The following is a 27,383-nucleotide window of genomic DNA, read 5'->3' as shown; positions in this document are numbered from 1 at the left end:
TTGACAATTGGTGTTTCCAACTGGTTTTAACTGGCACCAGTTGACACCTCATGTTTCCAACTGGTCCGAACTGGCACCAGTTGACAATTTGTGTTTCCAACTGGTTTTAACTGGCACCAGTTGACAACTCATGTTTCCAACTGGTCCTAACTGGCACCAGTTTACAATTGGTGTTTCCAACTGGTTTTAACTGGCACCAGTTGACAACTCATGTTTCCAACTGGTCCTAACTGGTACCAGTTAGGACCAGTTGTCAACTGGTACCAGTTGCTAACTGGTACCAGTTAGGACCAGTTGCCAACTGGTATTTCCAACTGGTACCAGTTACAATTTGTCAACTGGATTCCAGTTGATTCCAGTATTGGAATCAACTGGATTCCAGTTGATTCCAGTATTCCAATTTCCATATTGAATCCAGTTCGCTAACTGGAATCAACTGGTACCAGTACCAGTTGGATGAACTGGTCCTTAACTGGTTTTTTGACCTGGGCTGCCCAATTTCCATAACAATGTGAAAGCAGAGAGAAAAACAAAACATATCAATCGAAAAAAATAAAAAACATACTTGTAAAAGATGATTTTTTTACCCCTGAACAGAATAGAAATAATCTCCTTTGCACATAATTGTACGTACTTTTTTGTTTTGAATAATATATATATTTTTACATTATACATGCACGTACACGTGCATGTATATAATCAAGGCCCTATGAAGCTCCCTCTTGAGCTTGATCTAAGCTGAGACGCTGCGCCTATTTCCATGATGCATTATAAATTATATATACACTGTACATGATATGTATGTACTGGCAAATTAGTGCACGTGGCCGCCCGACAACGTCCCTTAAAAATAACCATGGCATCTTTAAAACCGAGAAGAAGACATGGGGTTGGTGAAGCAGGACTCAAAGCTTTAGATGCTGAAATGCAGCGGACATTTAGTATGAAGATGGGGCAATTAAAACGAATGGTAAGAATGATCTCTGTTTAATGGAATACTTCATCATAATCTCGCATCTTTATTCTGGTCATCACACAACTCATTTGCAGCTAGGATGTGCGATTAAGCTTATGTACAATTTAGATGCTTGTATCACAGGAACGTGATATTGTCCACTGCTTGCGCACGCTTGATCAATCGCACGCAGTGGTTCATAGACATGGATACCTCTTGATTTTCCTTGATGTTGGGCAAAAATTATAGAAGACTTATTTGCCCCTCTGCATCTTCTTAGGACATGTCCTCAGTTAAACGTAACAATTTTACATGCATGTGTGGGTTTGGACGATTTATGAAAATTCTGTGTCGGGGTCAAAACGATTAAACTTAGTTTTCCAGGCCTTCTCTAGATTTGAATGAATTTTATTTATACTGGATTACTGCTACTGTTATCGACTTTAGAAGGTAAGTCATTCCATAGGTTGATTACTCGTTGCGAGAAGTCCCGTTGCCTGAGTGTTGAATGTGCTCTTAACTTTTCTGAGTATGACTATGAGTGTTAAAACTGTTATTTGTTATTGCAAAATTATGTAAAATTGCGGAATCTGTGCCAAAATTTCAGAACATTTGGCGTGGCGGCATAGCTCAGATTTAAGAAACGTGGGGAAAAAACAAATTTTCACCTTTGTACCACAGTCAGTCCGCAGCCCGTCCGAAAGTGCTCTATTTTATTCAGCGGTATGCATAGCCGTCCTTGGTTATGCATACGTAATGAGCTGTGATTGTGAAGACGAACTTTCCGATCTGTGTTTTTTGCTCTTAGAATTGTTTATTCCTCACAAAATTGGTCTTATTGTATAGATAAAATTTCTGATCAGTTAAATTAAATGCACATTTAACGTATTTTGAAGACCGATATTTAGCTTTAAAAAAATGATTTTTTTTTTTTCAAGAAATATATGTGAATAAACAGAGCGTATTTTTGCATAGAAATCACACTTGTGTCAAATTGATATTATAGTCAATATAAAGCGTAGACATTCTTTACGACTGAAAAAGAATTATGAAATTTCATGATGTAGCAAAGTCAGGAACCACAAAAAAACCATGGCAATGTCCATCGCAAAATGATTGGAATTGCAGTAGAATTGCCGACGCGTTCTGATTGGTCAACAGCGGCGCACAGACTTACAACATTTCATATAGCATTAAAAACCCGGAAGTGGTACGTGAGCGATCTATGGCGAATTGCGTAAGCGCAATGTTTTGACGTGTGCAAGGACCCTGGTTCGAACCCTTCAGATTGTGTTTTTTTTTTTTTTTTTTTTGGGGGGGTGGTAGCCGGTAGGGATATATTTTTGCTTTTTCTTTAAATCATATTCCTTCCCTGTTCCTACCCAGCTTTATTCTCTTTTTACTTTCATGAGAATTTCTATTTAGGCCTGTATTTATTAAATCATGGAGCTATTAAAGGGCCCAGCCACTGACAAATCATGGGGAAATTGATTCAATACGAAATTTGCAAAAGGCCAATTGACTTTCATAATATAATCTGTTCGTCATGAGCGCCCGGTGGACTAATGCGATAAAAGTTCGTTCAGCACAAATTTGACCGAAATCTTGATGGTTGTTTACTTCGGATCATCGCAGTTCCAGTTTCCAACAATCCCAATTCCTAGACTCATAGCATGTCTCTTGATTGCTAAACCAAAATAAATAACCTCTGTGAAGTTACATGTTTCAAAAGTGAAAACACGCAGTTTACTTCTGGTTGGTTAGTCTACTAACTAATTGCTCTCCTATAGACCTCCCAGACATGCCGGCGTCTATTACATAACACCCCCAGGCATGCGGCCGAGTGAAAGACTTGAATCCCTTCTCTGTTCCGAGATTAGCCTTGATTTCCCCATGATTTGTCAATTAAAGGTCGCTTTAATAGCTCTAAGGGGCAAGTCCAGAGCTTCCAAGTCTCCTGGATCCTGCGGGAGAATACTGGATTTCGATCCAATCTCCCGTTCTCCCGACCCATGCCAAAATCTCCCGGATAATCGTGATTTTTAGCTGTTAAATTGTAAAATTCATACAAACGACTGTTTTACGAGTCTAGGATGTTCAACTCTCTTTACACCCACGTGGAACCTCCTTATCACATTTTCATTTTACCCAGTAGCTTTTACCAGTTTTTGTATAATCGTACAATGATTTCCAATGTAAATGAAGATAATTTTACCGAACGACTGGTGAATTAGTCTAACAAGAAATTTTGTTTCTGGTTCTGCAATCTGTGTGATGGAAACACTTCAGCGGCACTCCATGCACATGCCTCCCGGCGCGGCCGGCCCTGCCTGGTCTCCAGCAGACCGCGCCGCGGCAGGAGGCTATGCGAGAAGGGAAGTCCACGAGCACTGCGAGCATTTTTCGGAAGCTTGTGTGCGCTTTATTCGAGCTGAAACTGTGGATCAACGATGGGTTACTATTATAATTACACCCAGACTTTTAGGAATAATTTTATTGACAATCCTGAAGAACAGAAGCAAAGTGGAGATTTTCTTGGCTACTTTCACTTGGGTTGATCAGATTCGAACATTTTCTCTTTCGTGAGTGAGCTGGCCTGGCGCTAACCCAGGGAGCTCCGGCCTGCTTCGCGGGCCGGAGCTCCCTGGGTTAGCCTGGCGCTGGCTGGCTGTGCGTGCCTTGCAACAAAAAGGCAATTTTTTCAGGAATCCCTCGGCCCTCAGAGACTTTAAACAGGCCACATATAAGTCTTTACACTTACAGGGCCAGGCAAGCTCATCTACCACTACTGCAGCCCCTTGCCCTTCCCCCTCTGGACAATAAAGGTATTTTCATGTTGAATGCCTTCTTTTATGAATCGTGTTATGTTCTACTGTATTGCCTGAAGCTTGAAGTATATTTTAGTCAATGACAATTCATGAAATCTCTCTAATGTGCATTTAAATCTATGTGCCAAAAGTTTTGATGGTTTAGACAGCTGTCAGATACTATCAAATGTTGTTTCTTAATGTGTTTTGCTACCCAAAACTCCCGTCCATGGGACGCTTCGCCGCGCGCTCCCTCACAAAATCATACTCTGCGAAATCTTCTGGATTCTATCATCCCAATGTTGGCAGCTCTGCAAGTCCAAGAAAAGGTCACCCAAGAAGGCAAAATTTCATCTTTAACTCAAGAAGTTATCTTTGGTGGGGTAAGAAGGCCCAAATGTTGAATTTTAAAATTTCATTAAGAAAAATTTGATAATATGCATATTTATGCTAATTTAGGGCACCTAATTTGCATAATTGGTAAAATGGGCGTTACGTATGGGACAATTATAAAAACTCATAGAAAATAAAAACAAAACTTCTGAGATTTAGTCATAGGTGGGACATGGACCCCCTAACATCTTATTACTTTTAGGGGGAAAAAGTGGTGTCATCTAAATTAATTATGCAAATTAGGTCTTGTCCAAGGATGGAATGTCCGATATGTAACATTTTGAGGATGTTTTTTTTTAAGTTATTTCTCATAATACATAGGGACAGTGATTTTCCGCGATCGCGGAAAACGGACGGAATTCACGGAATCGGCCTTTTGAAACGGAAAGTGGCTTTTCAAAGGGAAAATCACGGAAGACATGTTTTTTTCTCAAAATGCACAAAATAGCAACAGAAATTACTCCCAAATCCTCAACAAAATACGAATATCAACTGGAAAAAACACGATCTCACTTTGCTACAACAATCATGACAATCGACACATCGTAACTACATGTACACTCGAGCCCCTCGATCATATCTAAATTAGTTTACACTCACGTCCGCATATAAGGCAGAATACGGCCGTGTGTTGCTGCCCTCTGCGTTCGGTCATAATATCATGATCACGGTGATTCAACAAATCCAAAATGGCGGATAGGCGGAAGTCGTCGACTGATCAAAACCATGTCTGAAAAGTCCCCAAATCAGTGATAAAATCTCATTTAACCATAAAATAATGCTAATAATATGAAAGGTGAGGATTTATTCATGTCGATTATGTTTCTCTAAATAGTTTTTGAGCTCGAATCTCTTTGATTAAAATGGATTTTAAAGCGATGTTAGTACATTGGTAGATGCAAATTTTGACCAGCGCTAGCATTTTGACATCATTGCGTATTGGTTTTCTATGTAAACGTAATTGTCACTTTTTCATGTACACAAAGTCTATGGGGAAACGGAATTTGAGATTTTCTGAAACGGAAAAGGCAATTTTTAGAAACGGAAAATCACTGTCCCTAAATACAATACTTGTATTGTTGCATCTCTGAGAAGTTCTAATTTATTGAGTATGAAAATGTTATTCCACAAAAAGTTTCAAAAATAGAGTTTACTTTTAATTAAAAGTTAATTAAAAAATTGTTACGTATGGGACAACATGTTACGTATGGGACATTTACACACAATGTCAATAGGGAGATTTGTGTACAAAGTGAATGGAGAAAAAAAAAATTCAAGAGTGCTCTAAACAGTGATTATTTACCTTTTCTTTAGTTTTTAAAGACTGATTTGAAGGATTTGTTATGAATACTGATTAATGAAAACAAAGCGAAAAATTTGTGAAAATGGAAAAACATGAAAAAAATAAAAACAATAGAAATACATAAGAAATTCATGAAACCATGAAAAAAAAAATTGTTGAAATGGCTGATTTCCTTTTCAGTCATATCAAATATGTCTCAATAGAACATTTTAAAAGAAAAACTCTTGTTATTTCCATATTTTAAATTATTTCAATTTTTTGAATTATGGGGAAAATTGTGTACATTCTCTATGGGGACAAAATGTCCCATACGTAACGTCATTAATTTGTTTAATTAGAGTCTGTAATTAGAGGGATTTGGCTTATGACATGAAACTTGCCTTAGATATATACTAGAGTATTGTGACTTCTATCACACTCAGTTACAAGTTGTCAAATGAAATACTTTCAGAGAATTCTCAACTTGAAGAAAATGTTTTTAAAATTGTCTTTTTTCTGCGTCCCATACGTAACGGCACATCTTTTCTCTCTAAAAGGTCAAGTTCATATTTCACCATGTTTTGCAAGATTATTCTCCTAGATATGTCTACCATCATGAGGGTATTCAATTTAATCAAAGTCATTTAACACTATTTTTCAGGTCATTAAAGCCTCTGAAATGTCCCATACGTATCGCGTGCGAATTCTTGGACTTGCCCTATGATTAAATCTTACTTCTTATAATCACTGCTTTTGATTTTCAAGTTCTTGATTACACTTCTTTGGGCAGGGGTGGGAAGGGAAGTGAGTAAAAGGTCAAGTGCACATCAACAAAAAATTATTTGAATAAATAGAGAAATTTCCCTTTTTTTAACACAAAACAGTTATATACACAAAACAATGGTATGCAAATAGAATTGATTATGTCACATCACATTACTTTTTAAATTTTTGTTGCATTTTATTATATCAATTTTAGCAAATTTGATGTAAAAACTCTTCATCGAATCACAATAGGTTACATTCATGGAAACTACGAATGTTAATGGAGGAATTAAAATCCCTCTCAAAATTTGTTAAAGAAAATGAGAAAATTTAAAAAATGTATACATGTCATGTACATGTATGAAACAAAAAAATACACAATAAATTAGAGTGTGCGTGACAAATTTCTCAATGTCAAAATAGTAATTTTTTGAATTTTGAATCATAGTTTTTATGAAAATTTCTGCAGTACTTTATTTTTCTTTAAATTCAAATTAATTTTTTGGTGGGGTGGACTTCTCCTTTACTCTTTGCATGGAATGTAGGGAATGCACATTAATATTTATCCACAAACAAAATTGTCTAAACATACATGTATGCAAATCAGTAATTGGACACATGTTCACTTTCCTTTCATCCAGGCCACTCCTTCACATCCACCAGGTTTACAGTCTTATAACAAAAATGATGAATTAATTATAATACCATCACACCATAGCTCCATGATCACACAACATTCACACAGTGCTTCACAACAAATATTTCACTTCTGTTCATACATGCAATAAATACTGTGAAAAACAAAAACTAGGCGTAACCACATTCGAATACCGTTTAAAAGGACAAATATATTATACCTTTCGAGAAAAAAAAATTGTGAACATACATGACACTTAGCCTTCAGCACATTAGATAGCATATAACAGAGTTGCTTGAGAACAAAATATAATTATGGGGCATTGCAAGAAACTTATGTTCAATTGCAAATCAACTACGTACATGTTTGTGTTTGATCAAAGGACTTACCCACTCATCCTACGAATGTGTGATTGAGTAGAAAGTTTCTTGCAATGCACTATTAGTAACATTAAAAATGTTCTTTGGTTTTAAATTGTGTATTCTTATTTTTGTCAAGCTGTATTCCTTTCCAAGTCAGTATTCTTAGTCCTCCCCAAAAGTGTGCTCTAATTTTTTGGTTTCCAATATCGATAAAGATAAATTTTCTGTTGTATCATTATCAGTCCAAAATTTGCAAACGAAAAAATGGCTTTGTCCAAATCACAGTCTGACCGTTATATAGTACATGATGGAATCTCCCAGAATGAAGTAGCGAGCAGAGACCAGAGTCAGCAAGTGTGCAGATCTGTGTGTAGAAGAGACAAAAAAAGAGAGAAATAGTCTAAATTACTAAATAATCATTCAAAGACAAAGTATGAATTATGTTACATGTAAGTCAAGAGATTAATAGTAGGCCTACTGTCTGCGACAGCCACAATTTTTTTATATGAACAAAATGGTTTATGAATACTACCGAGTACGGTAGTACCAGACTTTTTAGTTTGACTTTCAACTGTTTATAGTCTATAGAGTAGACTGTCTGAGCTAATCATCATTTCATTCTTAACCGCAGCCTGGGGCAAAAATCATCATGGGACTCAACTTCGACTAATTAAGAAAAAAGGTTAACAATTTTCAACATAAATCAAGAAATATCTCAATCTATAAAAACTTGATGGAATTCGGAAACCTGATAATCATTAAATAAAACTTTAGATGAGATCTACTTATTGAGCTTCGTTTATATTAAGTCTTACATTGTAAGTACAAAAAAAAAAAACAGGTCCACCGTCCAGTCACATAAATAACGCGAGCCATCTGTCATCATTACAGAAGTTTCAACGAAACTATGGGACCAAAGGCGAAATTTTACCAGCCCGCATCGAACGTAATTTTTGCATTATTTTGCGCCATCGTAGAGTGAATGAGAAGGTTACTTCCGGGTAAAACGTAAATTTCTTGATTTTTAGGGTATCATTTTCTCTAAAATAAAAATATAAGGTGAGTTTGCGTCAAATTGGTTCTGACATATTCTGAACAGTGACTTTTCTTCTTTCTAAAAAACCCTGATCAAAACAATTTGGTTATGAAGCTAAGTCAGGAACCAAAAGTGAAATTCCGACTACAAAATCGCAGTTAAAAATATTACTAAAATAAGCATCAATTAAAGAGGTAAAATTGGTAGGGTGAAAATGTCGAAATATGGAAAATTATATATCAAAATGTAGATAAAGGTCTTGAGAATAACTTATTACAATTCGTTTTGACGTTAACTGAAGTTAGCGACCAGTACAGAGCTATAACTTCAGCCCCTCCAATTCACTGGGAAAATTAAGCCAAATAGATCGCATGTTTTCCTTCGGAGACCGCTAGAGGGCCGCTGAATAAATCTTTGTGAATATGCTCATTATCGCGCGAGCTACGGTCTGACTGACCATATCACTACAAACTAGGAAAATGGCAAAAAATTACAAAGTCTAGCTAATTAGTATGCGAAAATGGTATAATTTGAAATTGAATGGGCAAAGAATCACCAAATTTCACACAGATGTAGAGTTTGTAACTTAATTTGATCTGTTGTTCTTGCAAAATAGATTATAACTATTCATTTGTACATAACGAATGGGGAAAATTGCCTAATTAATATGCGAAAATGTTATAACTTGAGATTGGACTGTTTAATAATCTAAATATTCGACACATATAAAATGGAAATTGTTTAAGTTATTAATTTTAGTCTTTTCATCATTATTCTTGCAAATCATGTATATGCAAATTATACACTGATTAAGTATTCATTTGTTCAATTTAGATTTCGAAGACAACTTTTCAGTGTCTGCTGATGAGAAAACAATTTCACTACCAACCCTTGTACTATTTTCAATATTCATGTAATTTCCAAAGCCATTTCTTAAATCTTACTAAAAAAATATGATATATCACTCATTATGAACATTTGCATACATTCAAAAACATTTTAAAACTACAAGGGTGTAAATCCAATGTACCGGTATAGAAACAGGTAGAGGCAGAAATTCATAATCTTCAGTGCAATTAACTTTACACACACCCCTGGCCTCGGCCTAGAAAGTGTACTACTAAAAATCAAATAAATCATTTTAAAAAAGTGTAACTGACTTTCTGAATTATAAGATTATTGCTATAATGAACACACACGAAGAGTCAAGAGTTAATTATAGGACAAATTCAATTCAAAGACAACACAGCTCCACATACGCATTGTCACCAGGGTAGGAATTAATTTTTTTTTTTAGGGGCTCCTTTTTTTTTTGCATTGGGGCTACCACTGAATATCTTGGGGCTATTTTCTAATTCATGGGGCTACTTTTTTTTTATCGCATATCAGCAATTACCTTTTGACATTCCGAGACTCAATGTGATGCCTAAAAGCTCAGAACATTTTAAACTGTAATTACTGTAGGCTACAGGCCTTACAATAAACAACAGTGATCCCACCAGAGCAGTGGCGTACCTAGGATTTTTCACAGGGGGGCAAATTCGTCCGCCCAAAAATGTGACAAGCAAAAAAAAAAAAAAAAAAAAAAAGTGCATGGGTTGTGACTCGTCAGGGGGGGGGGGCAACTGCCCCCCTGCCCCCCCCCCCCCATAGGTACGCTAGTGCACCAGAGTCGCCGTCAGCTTCACACACTTCAGATTCGAGCCAATCGAGGCCCCAAGACTTTACTGTCGATTGTCTCTGTACAGTACTGTTTCTTTTTTGGCTTATCCTTCTCAACAGTATCTCGATTTGGAGAGGCTTCTGGCGCTGGCTCTGGCCGTTTGGCAGAGCCAGGTTGCACTCCGACTCGACGATGTCGATAATCAGCGCTGTCACAATCACCAGATGATCGCATACGATTCTCTGCATGCCTAGTACACATAATATACCGTACGATGCACGTGGTCTTGTTACCAGCTGTGCAGTCTAATTGTGCATGCCTACATGTACATAAGCCATGCGGCAAGTGCGTCAACAATTCTACAAAAACCCGTGCTAAAGACTATACGTACTCCGCATCCCATATTGCATTGCGCGTTTATTTTCAATCGCGAAGCTTCCGGTGTTACGGAAGGCTCGGATATTGCATCGACCGTTCAACTTAAAGCTGGCAAGGGCGATATAAAAGATGCGCTTGCTCCGCCGCCGGAGAACGTAATTATGTGAAGTATTTTTTACATTGTCGATGGTATTTTATTGGGGCGATTCTGAAATAAATAGTCGCCCCAAAGCATTGGGTTTTGAGAATTTTTAAGGGCGATTTGGGCTGTCATGGGGGCAAAATCGCCCGTCGCCCCCGTGTAATTCCGACCCTGATTGTCACACGCAAATTCACCATAGCAACACATAGGCTCACACACAGCATATCGCTGTCAACACGAATTCACACTCTTTGCAAAATGCATCGTCAAATTCATCAGGAAAATTCGATTTAAGTTTTTAGCTGATTTAAATATAGCATGATTTATTGTATCCCCCGAACAGAGTTCGGAGGATACTATGGATTTGGCCTTGTCGCGCCGCCGCGTCCGCCGCAGAGATTTCCTTGTGAGCGCTCTATCAGCTGCATTTCTTCTCCGATCGTCTTCAAATTTGGCATGAAGGTTGAGTATGGTATAGCAAAGAAGCCTATCGATTTTGGTGTGGGCGGAGGTCACATGGTAAGGTCAAAGGTCATTTTCAGGTCAACGTTGAAGTTAACATGCAAGACTCTTTCTCCGCAACCATAAGTCACTTTTCAACCACACTTGGATGGTAGATGGACTTGGGGGACCTGCATGCTAGGGTCATTGTCACCATGATAATTGTATTTTTTGTCAAATTTTTGTGTGAGCTCTATATATCGTGATGACGCGGTGGGTTCGGGAGATACATGTGCTTGGCTGCGCGACCCGCAGAGCATCTCTAGTTTATAACGCAGGATCTCATTCTAATCTTAACTATCTATATAATATGGTTTCGTAAAATAAATGCGGAAAAAATAGATACATGTAAATCACATTTATTTTACCGGAAAGATCATGGGCTTCACGGCAATCCACTTCTGCATCGCAAGAATTCAAGATGGTGGAACTTTCGGGAATTCTGTTTTCATTCATAAAAAATTAGGAATCGTCCACTTTCGAAAAAAGGTATGATTCATTCATTTTAAGCAATGATGTGACATCACCCCAGGTATTTGTATGAAGGCTTGCATGTACAAGCGAGAGCATATTTAGCGCCGGTTTGGGGCCATGATCCTTTACACAGTAAATGGACGCGGCCTAAGGGGGTCATTGGAGAGCAGATTCGCGAGCGTTCTAGGTGATTTTACAAGAGACTGATGTGTGGAAAATAGAAAATCTTTTTAAAATCATGGAAAAACATGTTATTTAGGAATGAGAAAGATATGAATATTTTGAAATGCACCGCTGGCAGAAAAAAATTGCGCACATTTGATGTCCCTACTAATATTTTTCTTTCGGTAATGAAATTGTATATTTGAGAACATTTTGTGTATGTTTTATTGAATTTGGTTTGTAAAGACTAAGAGCCAGCGGTTATGAACTTCAATTTTGAGTGTTGTGAGGTGTTTGAGAATCTGAGTCGGCCGATCGAGCAGCTGTAAGTGACGTCATCCCTGCTGCGATTGGCTCGAGATTAGTCCAGGTATTCAGACACGGTAGATTTCAGCCGTTGTATATATATTTTTTTAATTACGATTTGAGCTCTGTTATAAAATTTTATTTGTTATTTTGAAAATAATTTTGTAGAATTTGTGCGAAATAAGTATTTAGAGCAAAACTGCAAGTGAAATTTAAGAATTTTTTTTGATGAGTGATTTTTGTATCACTTGCATAGCAGTGTGAGACTATAGGCGCCGCTTTTCCGACGGCGGCGGCGTCAACACCAAATCTTAACCTAAGGTTAAGTTTTTGAAATGACAACATAACTTAGAAAGTATATGGACCTGGTTCATGAAACTTGGCCATTAGGTTAATCAAGTATTACTGAACATCCTGCCCAAGTTTCGTGTCACATGACCAAGGTCAAAGGTCATTTGAAATCAGGGTCAATGAACTTAGACCATGTTGGGGGAATCAACATCAAAATCTTAACCTAAGGTTAAGTTTTTGAAATGACAGCATAACTTAGAAAGTATATGGACCTGGTTCATGAAACTTGGACATAAAGTTAATCAAGTATCACTTGACATCATGCATGAGTTTCACGTCACATGACCAAGGTCAAAGGTCATTTAGGGTCAATGAACTTTGGCTGAATTGGGGGTATCTGTTCAATTACCATCATATCTTTGAAAGTTTATGGATCTGATTCATGAAACTTGGACATAATAGTAATCAAGTATCACTGAACATCCTCTGCAAGTTTCAGGTCACATGATTAAGGTCAAAGGTAATTTAGGGTCAATGAACTTTGGCCAAAATATGGGGTATTTGTTGAATTACCATCATAACTTTTAAAGTATATTGGTCTAGTTCATTAAACTTGGATATAAGAGTAATTAAGTATCACTGAACATCCTGTGCGCATTTCAGGTCACATGACCAAGGTCAAAGGTCAATGAACTTTGGCCATGTTGGGGGTATTTGTTGAATTACCATATCTCTGTAAGTGTATTGGTCTAGTTCATAAAACATGGACATAAGAGTAACCAAGTATCACTGAACATCTTGTGCGAGTTATAGTAGTTATCAACGTCAGCACTGCTGCTATAATGAATCGCGTGATGCAGGTGAGACCGCCAGAGGCATTCCACTTGTTTGTTAGAAGGAGTCTGAATGTCTAGAATATGGTATTGTTAATGGAAGTCGTATTTTTGAATGGCAAAGAAAGTCCTTTTCATGAATTTAATTTAGAAATAGGTCTACATGTTTGAGCTGTTTCATGAATTTGATATCTGATTATGGACCTTTGTTATGGTGTTAATTATTATTTTGAAGATCTTTATTAAATAATGAGATACATGTAAGACAATAATGAGGCAATAATGATAATGAGACAATAATAAGAAGACAATAATAATGATTATGACCGAAAGCAGAGGGCAGCAACACACAGCCGTTTTTCTGCCTTCATTCTACGTTCAGTCGCTATGCGGACGTGAATGTAATTTCAATATGATCTGTGATGGAGTCGAGTGCAGTCACGATGTGTGGATTGTTGTAGCGAAGTGGGATTGTGTTTTTGGCCAGTTGATATTCGTATTTCGTTGAAGATTTGGGAGTAATTTCTGTTGCTATTCTGTGCATTTTGAGAAAAATATATTTTCTGTGATTTTCCATTTGAAAGGCCGCTTTCCGTTTCAAAAGGCCGATTCCATGAATTCCGTCTGTTTAAAATCACTGTCCCTAGATATAAAGGCCCGTATTATGAAGTCAGGTTTAACTTAGAACATGGTCTAACTCTGTGCTAAAATTATGGAAGCCAAAAGTATCAAAATTTTTATTAAGTTGTATGTTTCTTTTATTTACTGTGCTCTTTCCTGATTCTTCAATGGTGAAGACAATCATCTATTTATACTCTCTAGACAATTATGAATGATTTGAGAGCCAAATGAGCTGAAATATCTCTACTGTAGTGATTTATGTAACAATCAGCTAGCCATATTTAAACCACAACTTTAAACATGAGTTTAAGTTAAACCCGACTTCAGAATACGGGCCATACTGTTCCTGCAAGTGATGATGAAGAGTCAATCAATTTCACCTCTCACATGTGACTGTGGAATGAACGCATTACTCTGTCTGATGCAGGAATCAATGTAACAGTACAGTTTAATACATGGCAAAGTAGTACACCAATACTCACAATGTTAGTTGAAGATATCCCTTGTAACGTATGTAACAATAACAAATGCACTTTCCAGATGTGGTGTGAATGGTATTTTTCAGTTTCAGCTAGCCAGCACCATGTGTGTCTAAACTAGCAAGGGTGTGCTTGTATGCACAGTGAATCGTTTTGTGCTGTAGTCACAACATGACATAGATTACACTGGAACCGAATCAACTGCGAATTCACATACTCTGGAGTATTCTGTTCTCCCTCCCTGAATACGAGAAAAGTCTGGAATATTCGTGGAGGGATTTGGCTCGCTTTGAAATGTTCAAGACCAGCCAAATACAAAATACCGGTACTTCCGAATGTGACCACAACAAATTTCATTTGGGTCACATTCAGGATGTATTTGGATGGATTTCAGTTGGATTCTGGGAAGCATTTGGGGTATTCTGGGCAGTCAATTCTCGGCTATTCTGCTCTGATTTGGGACCTATTCCGGACCTATTCGTTACTGATTTGGGGAGTTCACGAATCAGAGACGAATAGGTTAGGAATCCACCGAATTCATCCTAATCAGGCCATATTCAGGCAGAATCTGTCCAAATTTATTCGGGAGAATTTGTTTTTTGTGTAAAACAAAGAGATACATGTATATGAATTTCAGTGTCTCCAAAGACTAAGAATTATCAACCACTTCAGACCTATTTTTCCTTGTCATGATACAAAAATTTCAAACTTGATCAACCAGGTAATGTTATGAAAAGTATATAGTCAGAGTTTCTTGATTTTCTTGTTTCTTGCTTGAATTTATCGGCCTGATATGATGAAAATGAAATGTCTGGGTGTGTGTGTGTGTGTTTTTTAAAACAATTTCTCAAGCATGGAATAGTCAAACCATTTCAGGATAATGATCTTTGTCTGGTTTTGTTTAATCGATAAAAAAAAGAAATTACAAAATGCATACAGAACAGGTCATTTTTTAAAGAAAAAAAATCAATGCATCTGAAAAAGGGTTCTAGAGAGTAGCTACCTGTTTTAATTGAAACTTAATTTTCCACAAATATAATGGGGTTGAAAAAAAATCAATTGATGGCCACTTCAAGTTTGTAAGACTTGAATTATCACATTATTCACATGATACTATTGACCTTTTACCAAAGCTTGAGCTGTCTTTAAAAGTTAATCAAAATCTGTATTTTCTAATTGTCACTGTTATTTCATGTAAATCTGCAGAAACGTGATATCCATGAAGATGACCCAAACTCTGGCGTCGTTTATGTGTCTCATATTCCTCATGGTTTCTTTGAACCTCAAATGAAAAAGTTCTTCTCACAGTTTGGCAACATCAAGAGGTTACGACTCAGCAGAAGCAAAAAGGTGAGAATTATTTTGGTGTTAAATTACTCCCCCCCCCCCCTTTCCCCCGATCCCAATACATACATGTAGATGCTATTTGAAAAACTACCAGTCATTGGATCAATATTGATAGCAACTGTTAATTTTATACCTGTGTCAGTCCATTTCTTTTTGTGTGTGTGTGTGTGTCTACTGACTGCCCAGCATTTTTGGGTGAACACTGGTGGACCGCTCAAACAAATAGATACATGTATAGGAATTTCAGTGTCTCCAAAGACTGAATTATCAACCACTTCAGGCCTATTTTTCCTTGTCATACAAAAATTTCAAACCTTGATCAACCAGGTAGAGATAGTCAGGGTTTCTTGATTTTCTTGTTTCTTGCTTGAATTTATCAGCCCGTAATGTTATAATCTTGCCAAAGTTGAGTATACTTATTTTCCAATGTATTTGTAGCTATTCAGAAATTATTCTCTCCAATCAACATGTACAGTTGTTAACATGTTTTGGTTTACATTGATTTCAGAGCGGAAGATCAAAGGGGTATGCTTACATCGAATTTGAATATGATGAAGTTGCAAAGGTGGTGACTGAGACAATGCACAACTACCTGATGTATCAGAAGCTTCTAAAATGTGAGTACGAAAAATTGTGCGTCAGTTACTTATTACAATTGTTATTGCACGGCTACTTCTATATACAAGAAATTTGAATTATTCAGCAGTTTGGTAAAATTGCCTCAAAAGATCAAGATTTTTTTTTTCATGTTTGTGGTAGGTTTCCTCTTCAGGAAAACAAGGTTTTTTTATTTTTTATTTTTTATTTCCAATCACAAAATTAAAAGAATTTGGGAAAATACCTGATAAATTTCAAGGTTTTGTAATTAGATTTATTGTATTATTATACTATTATGTGTACAATGGCAAACTTTTAACCCTAAAAGGACTGGGCTATTTGAGATGTATTGAGGACTGGGGGGGGGGGGGCAATCATGGCCCCCCCTTCTGATCTCGGCCGCTGTAAACTACAAGCCAGTATAAAAAAAAGCTATTGAAAATTTTTTTTTTTTTTAATTATGAATGAGATATACAAATTTATTCGTGAAAATCATTATTTGCATATTTAACACCCAATTTCACTTCAAATTTTCTTCTTTTTTCCAGATGTCATCTGTGTAATCTAATTTAAAGGAATCCACAAAGAAAAATTGCCAAAGTCAATTTTTTTCCTCATGTATATCTTTGTTTTTTGAACTTATGTATTTTTGTTTTTTCATCCTTTGTTTTTTTTTTAATGGAAATTATTACAGACAATTTAACCACTAAATTAAACCCTGAAGAAACTAAACAGAACAGTTAAAGGGTAATGAGACCTTTGGAACAAGTAGGCTTATGTCGAAACAGAAAAATCACAGAATAAGAACAAAACAAGTTTGAGAAAAATCGGACAAATAATGGGAAAGTTATGACCATTTGAATATTGCAATCACTAATGCTATGGAGATCCTCCCATTGGCAATGCGACAAGGATGTGTGATGTCACATGTGAACAACTTTCCCTTTGATGGACTATAAAATACCCCCAAAATGTCTCTTTTTGCTTTTTCTTACGGTGAAACAAACTCTATCCATGATGTATTTTTTAAAAATCTGTATTACATGACCTCCTAAAGAAAGAACACATAATCTACTGATAGATGTGATAAAAGAGGCAATTAAAGTGAAATATATACTAAATTAATGGGGAGAGTTGTTCACAGGTGACTTCACACATCTTTGTCGCATTGCCAACGTGAGGATCTCCATAGCATTAGTGATCGCAATATTCAAATGCTCATCACTTTCTCATTATTTGTCCGATTTTTCTCAAAATTTCATTGATCTGTTTCTTTGATTTTTCTGTTTTCACACAGGCTATCTTGTTCCAAAGATTTAATTCTCCTTTAAAATGAAAATAATCACCCTTTTATGAATTTCATCTCCCAAAGACTTTGTACACAAAGTATAAAAATGAGCCATTTTTGGCACAACATTGTCTCGTAAAAAGTGGTGGGGTGTCGATGCTTTCTGTGTATATTGCGAATTTGGTCCCAGACTTCAAAGAAAAAAGTCATAAAATTTTGCGGCGCTATCTCTTTGCGTTTCGGAAATATCGTGCGAAGCGTTGAGGGGGGCATCATGGCCCCCCATCCTTTTATGGTTAATGCAATATGCAAAATGTAAATGTAAACATGAATGCAATTCAAGTTTGTTAAAAAGAAACAAATCTTAAGCTAATTGAAAAAAAATAAAATGGGAACTAGCAGAAGTTAGGTATATATATACATTTACTCTTTTAAGTTTCTTTATTTTATCTATAGGTGCATGTATGAGTAGAGATTGGTTCAAATTGAGAAATGAAAAACACACGTTTATCTTGGAATGTTTTGAGCAATTCTATGTCTTTTCAAATTATTATTTTATTTCTAGGTTTCTATGTTCCTAAAGACAAGCTCCATCCTGACACATTCAAGGGTTGTTTCCATCACTTCAAGAGCCCCCGAAGACGAGAGATTGCAGCCTCCAGAAACAATAGCTTGTTAGAGAGTGGGAAAGATCATATCCTGGAGAGCCAGAAGCGGAGAGTGAGAGGTCTTAACAAGAAACAGAAGAAGCTTCAGGAGTTAGGCATTGACTTCAAAATAGAGGGTGTGGTGAGTATCTCTCCCTTTCCTTGCTATGTTGTACTTTGAGCTCTTTCATACAATATACAAGGAACTTGTCAAACTACACATAAAACACAAGTTTGTGCCATGTTGTACTATAGTCATGTTCAATTTCTAGCATGGTGAATATACTTTTTGTGAATTATTACTGCTAATTGTCACTGGACCAAACTTCGTTCAGCAGCCGAGTTGACAAGCAGGGTCATGTTTCATAGCTGCAATATACTAGATTTAAAAAAGAATCACTACTTAATATGTAGACAAACTTTGGTAGCCTTTTTAGAGATTCAAGTTATATTCAACATGTTTTCATTTTGTTATGAAATTTAAGAGCTTTCATGACAACATTTGCATCAGATATTTTACATTCAAAGGCATTATTACACAGGAGTTTAGTTACAGTTGCAGTGAAATGTCATACATATAGTGCATGCTAAGAGTTCAATGCACCATAATATGAGTGTCCATAGGTGTCAAATTTCTTGTGTGCATTTATATTTCAAAGAGGCCGCAGGCCGAGTTAAAATATAAACACACAAGAGAAATTCAAAATTTATGTAAGAATTATATTGTATATTGACTACCACAGGCGTTCCACTTGTTCATACATTAATCCAGGGAAATAGTCTATTTTTTCATATTTTCCCTAAATTCAGAGGAGTTGTACAACACAAATAGCAAATATTTATTTATTGTAATAAAAAAATATTGCAGAATGGTTTTCTTCAAGGTATCGATTGATTCATCAACCTCTGAGATTTTGTACACAAGGTATCGGGCAGAAATTGCTGGTATATGCCACGATCGTGGCCATATATCGGATTACGTAATTGGGCAATTCCATGGTAACGGAATTACAAATCAGAGAATTTTGGCTGTTATTTTTGCTCACAGCATCCAGATATCTCAATATTTTCCCATTTTCTAAACTTAATACTATGCATGGCCACTTGTGCTATATTCTGAACCAAGATTTTTAGAAAACCCCTCACACGTTCAGATGTGAATGATGGATATGTGCTATGGTAACGGAATTACCAGAGAAATGGGTCACTTTGCAACCCAAAGTTCAGTAAAACTTTCTCTGAAATCTACAACACACTAGCTCCAAGCTAATGTCTGATTCAATTTATTATAATGTCAACTTTATTTTGAAAGTAATTAATTCACAAATATCATCCAACAAATTTTCGTGATTGGTCTTTCTTTTCGGGAAGTACATGGTAACGGAATTACACATAATGGTAACGGAATTACGCCTCTGACATTTGAGAAGGAAAATGTTATTTTTAGGCATTTATGACTGAAGAAATGCCTCAATAAAGCTTGTTTATATATTCTTCTCTAATACTTAACACAAACTAAGTACTTTACGTCTATAATATCAAATAAAATACAAGTAATTAGTATGTAATAAGTGGCTCTACCATAAATAAACAGAATTTTACAAAATATTAGGGATCAGTGGTAATAACATTTTAGTTCATTTTCAACTTCAGGGGTATTAGGACTTACTAGCCAATTTTTGCCTCCTGTACTGATGAAAAGAATTATGCAAAGGCCAAAAATCATCACTAATACTCCTGGTAACGGAATTACATGAACTACAGCCAAACTAGTACACATCAGGAATTTTACAAAAACTGAGGACAGCATGTGATCAGATCTGCATATTTAGTCAAAAAATTGTGTAGATGGTAGTTTAAGATATTCTAAAGTCTTTGAATATTCAAAAGAAACAGCTTTACATACAATTGGCATCTTAAAACAGTTAAACTGAAAACTTTCTATTTGGTTGTTCAATAAATGTACTAAAAACGAGAAACAATGCTCAAACCACATGAAAATAGTGTTGACATTCACATTTTGAAAGAATGTTGTGGACAACTAAGCAATAAATTGGTTCTTCATTAGTGCACCAATTAATCTAATCTTCTTTAAAGGTAAGGATTCATTTACTGTCTATATGGCTCACTGAGGACTGCAAATATAGCAGATCTGTTTATAAAGTCAATATCATCTTCTGGACAGATGTATTTCCCAGATGTGACACTAAGAAACTGCAATGATTTGATGATCATAAGTCATATTCATGACCTGAGGTGGTTTTCTTAGGCCATGATTTTTTATTTGATCTCTGTTTTAAAATTTTATCTTTCCTATAAAATATGAAAATTTATCCGAGATGAATTTTTATCTTCCGTATCTAGAGATATGTGACAAAGCAGTGCCAAGGATGTAGACATGTCAATCGCGTATCCAACCATTGCATCACAGATGTGCCTGCGCCAATGTTCCTTTGAAGAAAAAAAAAAGAACTTCAAATTGGGTGGAGGCTATTCTCTATCCATTTTTAATTTCAGCAATATTTCTAGGTCAATTCGCTCAAAACTTTGAAATAAAAATAAAGGAAAAATAATAAATCATTTAATCATGAGAGTACTACTCTAACATTATTCTTGTAGATTAAAGAAATATTTCAAATAATTTTATTGACTAATATTGACTTTGAAATGAAATGAGGTAGGAAATGTGAAATTGACTTCTAAAATAAAGTATTGTTCTTTTTTTCAATTAAATCCCTGTAAGCACAGAATTTGATTGATGCAATCTCACTCATTTGCCGAACCTCATGGCAGAAAGGCTTTTCATTGGTTGAATGAGATAAGTGCTATAAAAACAGCCATTTTCATTGGAAATTGCTTCATAAATAGACACGTGTCACAGAGATAAAACGGATATAAAGTGGTTTATTAGAATACCACTTTGGAAAGAACTTTAGGTTATTTTATTATATCACTTATTTTGATAGAGATAAAATATTTTATTTTATCTCAGACAAATGTATCTCAGAATACTACCACTGTCTCTTTGAATTTCTTTCACAGCAGAATGCTGTACATTTCTACCCATTTCCAATTAAATTTGTCTTCTGTTATGTTGCTGTTCTCAGATGTTTTGTTATTGATGACACTGTTGGTCTCAACATTATCACCATCCTCTCCTTAGAAGAATGTTCATTCTGTGTATCATCCTTACTTGAAGGGTCATCGTTGTTACTCACTTACTCCATCCATGAAGTACTGATTATTGCATGATGCTGACTTTGCATGTTTCTGAACATCCATTGCATAGGGGTGGAGAACAGTATTGGTTTGGTGCTAATTAAGACATATTGAATATCTTTGTCAAAATCCACCATACTTTCGCAATGTCATCTGTATCAAGATTCAGTATGTTTTTGGCATGTGGCCCTTGCAACATCTGCAAATTATGGATCTCACTTCAACCTTTTCCACTCATTACTTTTTACTGCTCGTTGCACTGTTCGCCAATGCCAGAGTCTGGTCCCTCACCATGGCATGATGCAAAGAATTTCCAAACTTCCGATGCAAGGAGAGTTACGGTACACATAAGATATCGCTTGAATTATTCGGCAATTCCATCTGAAAAATATAGCCACTTCTTTGAAGCATAGAAATACTCCCAGCCTTCCCAGATTTTTTTTTACTGAAAAGTTCACTACAGACTGTCGAGGGTGAGTTTATCAGAGGGCAGAGGCACTTACAAAAGAATTAAATGCTATTCTTTTCCAAGGCACACACTGTGAACATGGTCACTCCGTGATTGTGCATCCAGTATTTTGGATCTCATTAGAACTGGTTTGTGGCAGTGCCATTTTTGGCAAAATCAATCTGGATGACAATTTTGTTTAGATCATCCTGCATATTATAATCATTCTTCTACTCCACCCCAAGAATTGATTGCCCATTTATCATTTGTAAGGTATTCACCTACATTGTATGCTCCATCGATATACTTTATTAATGCCAATGTACATTATCTTGCCTTTATTCTGAATGTTATACTGAATGGGAGCTTGCTGTCAAGTAATTGTATAATCTCATCCTGATTTGGAGTGTAATTACTAATCAGAAGGCTTTTAATGTTCATAACTATGAACTACAGCTAAGATATCAAAATGCTAATGGAACAAAATGGGCTAACGCACACCCCTTAAAAGATATGATAATGGTAATTCCGTTACCATGTAATTCCGTTACGAGAGTTACAGCAGAATTAGAAATGATATTTTAATAAAATGTTGCTAAGCCTTTAGTAAGTCACATGAAATCAGAGAATTCAGAATTATATAAAATTCAAGTAAGGATTTAGTTTATAGGAAAAACTTTTTCAGTTTTTGGTAACGGAATTACATCCATTTTTGTAGTAGATAGCAAAATTTTCTCTTAGAAATTTGAAAATACCCATGATAAAGACACTTGCTAATGGTAATTATTACACCTTCACACACAAAATTAGATGATTTTGAACCAAAAATGTAAAACATTTTTTTAGTTATCAAATTTATCCAAAATAATGTAAAATATATGTTCTCTAATTGAAATTGGTCATCAAATTCAAAAGATTGTTCAGCAAAAACCGTAAAAGATATTTGAAAAAGGTTTTCAGTTCCTTGAAATATAAGGTTTTGTGTTAAAAGGTCACTCACATTCAGATCCATATTATTAATTTTGAAATTTACTGTTTTTACCTTCTCCCATGTGGAATTGCCCAATTGCAAAATGATGGCAATCAGATGCCTTCTCTCATACAACCCATCTTATATTAGGTATTATGATGTAGTCATCTTATTGGCTGGTCTACCAAATTCAGATAGGTTTACTTTCCATTAATGGATTTACTTAACATTCCCAATTTCAAACCATTATACCTCCTTATTAGTAAGAAATTGTTTTGTCATATTTTTAGTCCATATAGATATAACTTGTTTGTTATTTTTCCATTAGAAGTAATCTCCTTAATTTTTGGGGTCAATGTAACACATCAGAGTTCAAGAATATATTAATTCCTGTAAGTGATGATACAAGTATTTAATTTCACCTCTCACATGTGACGGTTGAATGAACGATATTTACTCAATCTGATACAGGAACTTTGAGGTTGTTACATATTTAAAACACTTTTGTATGCAACATTTTATCAGTGTGTTTAATATTATTTCCTCTTTATTCCCCTTAAAATGGTATAAGTAAAAAAGTGAAAAATAAAATGAAGTGATAGATGTGTCTTGGTTCCTCTTACATTGTGTTTTTATTTTGTAAAAAAGAGAAAAAGGTTCTATTTATATTAAATATTAATCAAACAATTAAGTCATTTGCAAGATAATAATACGTTTTTTATTGTTTCGTTTTTTGAAAGGATTCCGAATGGAAACTGCTGCAAGAGTCACAGCCTCCTGCCCCAAAGGTTGTTGCCCATGTGAAGGCTTCAAAAGTAACAGCAAAACCACCATCCAGATCAAGAAAACCTGCTGCAAAGCAAGAACAGAAAGAAAGTGCAAAAAGAAAAATGTCCAAGCCTAAAACAAGTACAGAAAAATCCAAGAAGAAACTGGATGCTGATTCTGATGATGCCACAGAGGTAATATTAGCAGTCCCAGCAAAGAAAAGGAAGCAAGAGAAAGAAGGACAAACTAGCACAGAAAAAAGGAATGTTATTAAAAAGACTGAAAGCAAAGACATTCCTGAAGGAAAGGTTCAACGGAAAGTTAAAAAGGTAGCACAAAGTGCTAAGGTGTCTTCAAAAGTGAAAGCAGCTAAAGGTGTTAGGACTGCTGGAAAGAAGAGCAAGAGATTGTCTTTAAAATGATGAAAATATGATAGATATTGATGAACACTGTTAATCGAGAACCATTCATATGGAATGAGTCAAAGAAATTCAGGTTACTGTGATACTAGATTTTTTCTCTTGTAATATGTCTCTTTTGAACATGGTCAAAATTTTGTCATTTCCAAAATATCATTTGAAAAAAAATTAAAGGCCCTGTCACATTTATTTGGTGTGGAGCAGAATCAACCAAAATAAAATGACTGTTGTTTGACCACCAGCTGGTCAAATTTTTTCCCCACTATGCAGCTCTATCAATGCGTTCAATATGTTTTGAATGCTGCAGGTATATTTTAGGAATAGTTAAAATGCATTCAGAATGCAGTAAGAATATACTTTGAACACTTTTCGATATTCTTTCCACTTCAAATGCACCTCAAAAATTGTGAAGAGGACCAAAACATTTGGGACAGCCACATGAATGGGCTCGAATAATAGAATGCACTCAGAATGCAGTGAGAATTTCTAGAATGCCCCTCAAATAACCCAAGAACATAGCACAATGTGGGTGCATCGTGGTCTAGTGGTTCTGACTCTCGCCTTTGAAACAGAGGGTCGTGTGTTCGAATCGTAGCCATGGCGTATTTTCCTTCAGCAAGAAATTTATCCACACTGTGCTGCACTCGACCCAGGTGAGGTAAATGGGTACCCGGCAGGAGTAATTCCTTGCATGCACTGAGCACCGGTGATGGCAGCTCGAGCTAAAGCTGGGGTAATAATAGCAGCGCTTTGTATCCTCTGGCAAAAAGCGCTTTATAAATCCAACTATTATTATTATTATTATTATTTCCATCTAACTCCTGTGCTTCTCATTTTGCCTTGAATGTGACTAGTTTGTGATGAGTGGGTTGGTCAGTTTACTGTATTTGTACTCCAGTTGGGTGAATTTGCCCCCCCCCCCCATCTAATTTTCTTGATTTTTTAAAAATTCCATTTGATTTTGCTTGATTCTTGCTTATTCCAAATAAGTGTAATTGGGCTTGTATGAGGGGGTAGACACCTGAACTATATGTTTTGGTTACTCATTTTCAATAGTAACAATATAATGTCAATGAGTTATTCAAAACTAATATTTGACTGTGAATAAATGATATACAATCCATCAATGGCATAAGTGGCAGTGCAAAGGCATTTTAATATAGGGACAAGAGGACCCAAAGGTGTCATTTTTCTCTTACTGAGAAAAAAGGGTTATTTTATAATTCTATAACCAAGCCCTATCGTTTCAATCCTCTCTCCTTTTCTTTTCCCCTTTCCTAATTTAGTTTTATTTTTTTATCACTTGATGAATCATAGTCAGGGCAGATGTCTTTACCCTTCTGTTTACACTCCCCCCAGTAGGTATAGTTTAGAACTTACAAAAACAAGCAACTTGGTTTATATAAACTGCATTTGTTAAAGAACATGCAAGTCCAGATTTTCTCTGGAGCAGTCATAGGTGTATTTTTGTGTTCAATAACATGGCACCAAATTGTATATTATTCATTCAAATAAGTGTTAGTCTAAACATTAAAAATACTCAGTTTATGAGCATGTCCTGCATTAACCCTTCCCCAATCTTGTATGTACTGAGGACCTAGCTGGAAGACGGAATGTCCTGGTTTTATAATTGCTATGTAGACTCCACAGGGACTTGGTACTCAGGATGACCTTATTAAGGCACACACCATGTCCAGTAAAGAGTCCATTTGGCTATCATAATCAATGGTGTGTGTGAATTTGAAAGAGCAAAAGATCTTGCATAATTTTTTTTTTCAAAGGGGTCAAGATCAAATGTTGATTGGTTGAGATTAAATAATTCAAGAAGCTTCTCTTATGTAAAAGATTTTAAAAATTTCCACCCAAGTGAGAGAAAATGTTGAAATGAAAGAGACCATACATAGCATAAAGAATGGATGACATTTTTTGAGAATGGAGGGTTTGAAAACAAGTCATCATGAGTGGTAGGAATATAGATCATTGTAGTAGACATTCACTCTAAAACAAGCCATAATCAAATTCATGAGTAATTGATCGTACATGAAATATTTATTTTCATTTAATTTCAAATACATTGTCAATTTACAAATACACAAGCCATCCTTCAGTGGTTATAATGTCCAAATTTCCATATTGTAAATGATGTATTTTACATCTCAGCAACTTAGGATAATTCATTTCAGATTGAAAAGTTATGCAATGAATAGCTAAATACTTTACTTCAGCAATCCACATGTAACGTTGCTTAGTACATGTAAGCCTCATTTCCTTCTTTGGGTAATCAGCCTGCTTGCATGCCTTGTTGATCCAAGCTTAACATAAGTAATCTTTCATTGTATTTCATTTTGATTTGGGGTGAAGACAAATGTTTGACCTTCGTACTCTGCATTTCCAATGAGATTTTATCTTCTATGTAAGTCCTTTACCCCCTTTTGAGATCAAATGAAATCTCATTTCTCAAGCTCTCTTATTGCAAGCACCTATCTGTATACAGCACACCATATTCATGTTATCCTTGAATGATCTACATGTATGGTCAAAATAAACAAACTCTTGTACAATTTAGTTGTATGTGTTCATAAGAAATCCAATTTCAAAAGATGCATATTTGTAATAAAAATGTAATTGTAAAGAAAACTACTGTATTTTTTTAAACCCCGAAGTTCTCTTTATACCGAATGCTTTTGTATGATTTGCTGATGAACATATTACAGTAAATGTGTGAAAGTGTAAATTTTATTGAAAACCAATCTGTTGGCACTTTGTAGGCCTATAATATATTGATAAGGCTCTGAATCACTGAAGAAGCAATATTCTGAAAATACATTTTAATGATGAAGATTGATGGTGGTGGAGGTGGTGGTGGTAGTGATGATGATGATCATCATGATATGATGATTGTGATGATATGAAACTTTGATTGTTAACAGGTTTTAACTATCCACTCTAGCAATTGAGTTTAATAGAAATATCAAACAAGCATAATGCTGTGAATATGACTTATATGCACATTCTGATCAGTATTCAATACCGAGAAAATCGATCATGTCACCCTCTCATATTTTTTCTGTAGTTCATAGTAAGACATCAAATTTGTCCCCAATTTAATGTGCAACAAGGGTTAATTACTCTATTAACATTGGAATTACCATGAATGTCACTAGATATTGCTCTTAAAACAAAATACCACTGTATTATGAGTGGATAGAAAAAAACCCATCTCCATTCATATTCATTGGAACCACTGACAGTCAATTGCAGTGCTGTTAAACAGTTCAAAGTGGATGTCACAAGAGTTGCAGAAAAAATGGATTAGAACCTTCTATTTTTCTTGTAAATTGCTGTCATCGACTGGATGTATAGCATCAAAATAAAGTCTGTTATAGCGCTCTTTGTAGAAGACCATTAGGGGAATACAGATAACCACAGATCCCAACATCACCCAGTTCAGCCAAGCAAAGTCAACTGGATAATATGAAGAAAACAAAACAGATTATCTTATCTGAATGTTATCAAATGAATATGATCATTATTTGCACTACTTGCTCAGGGTCTAGTGGTTTAAAATATAAGAAGAGAAACTTGTATGGACA

At 35.6% G+C, this 27,383-nt stretch overlaps 2 protein-coding genes across 3 annotated transcripts in view; one reads left to right on the top strand and one right to left on the bottom strand.

Annotated features, from left to right (window-relative positions):
* The first annotated feature begins 15,287 nt into the window (after nt 1-15,287).
* Nucleotides 15,288-26,427, top strand: LOC129255540 (MKI67 FHA domain-interacting nucleolar phosphoprotein-like). The gene is made up of 4 exons (XM_054893887.2): nt 15,288-15,437; nt 15,943-16,051; nt 17,885-18,108; nt 23,344-26,427. The coding sequence occupies exons 1-4, from the start codon at nt 15,375-15,377 to the stop codon at nt 23,791-23,793; spliced, it is 846 nt and encodes a 281-aa protein (XP_054749862.2). The 5' UTR covers nt 15,288-15,374; the 3' UTR covers nt 23,794-26,427.
* LOC129255542 (solute carrier family 49 member 4 homolog) overlaps nt 25,819-27,383 on the bottom strand; it is a 25,210-nt gene continuing 23,645 nt past the window's right edge. For both annotated transcript variants that reach the window (XM_064097236.1, XM_064097237.1), the window contains one exon: nt 25,819-27,255. In XM_064097236.1, coding sequence (XP_063953306.1) covers nt 27,113-27,255 — 143 coding nt within the window. In that variant the 3' untranslated portion in view covers nt 25,819-27,112. The remainder of the gene's footprint in view (nt 27,256-27,383) is intronic.

This window comes from Lytechinus pictus, chromosome 3 (assembly GCF_037042905.1).
Source record: "Lytechinus pictus isolate F3 Inbred chromosome 3, Lp3.0, whole genome shotgun sequence".
Classification (NCBI taxonomy): domain Eukaryota; kingdom Metazoa; phylum Echinodermata; class Echinoidea; order Temnopleuroida; family Toxopneustidae; genus Lytechinus; species Lytechinus pictus.
Note: the sequence above shows the minus strand (reverse complement) of the source record. Positions and strands in the feature narration are given on the sequence as shown.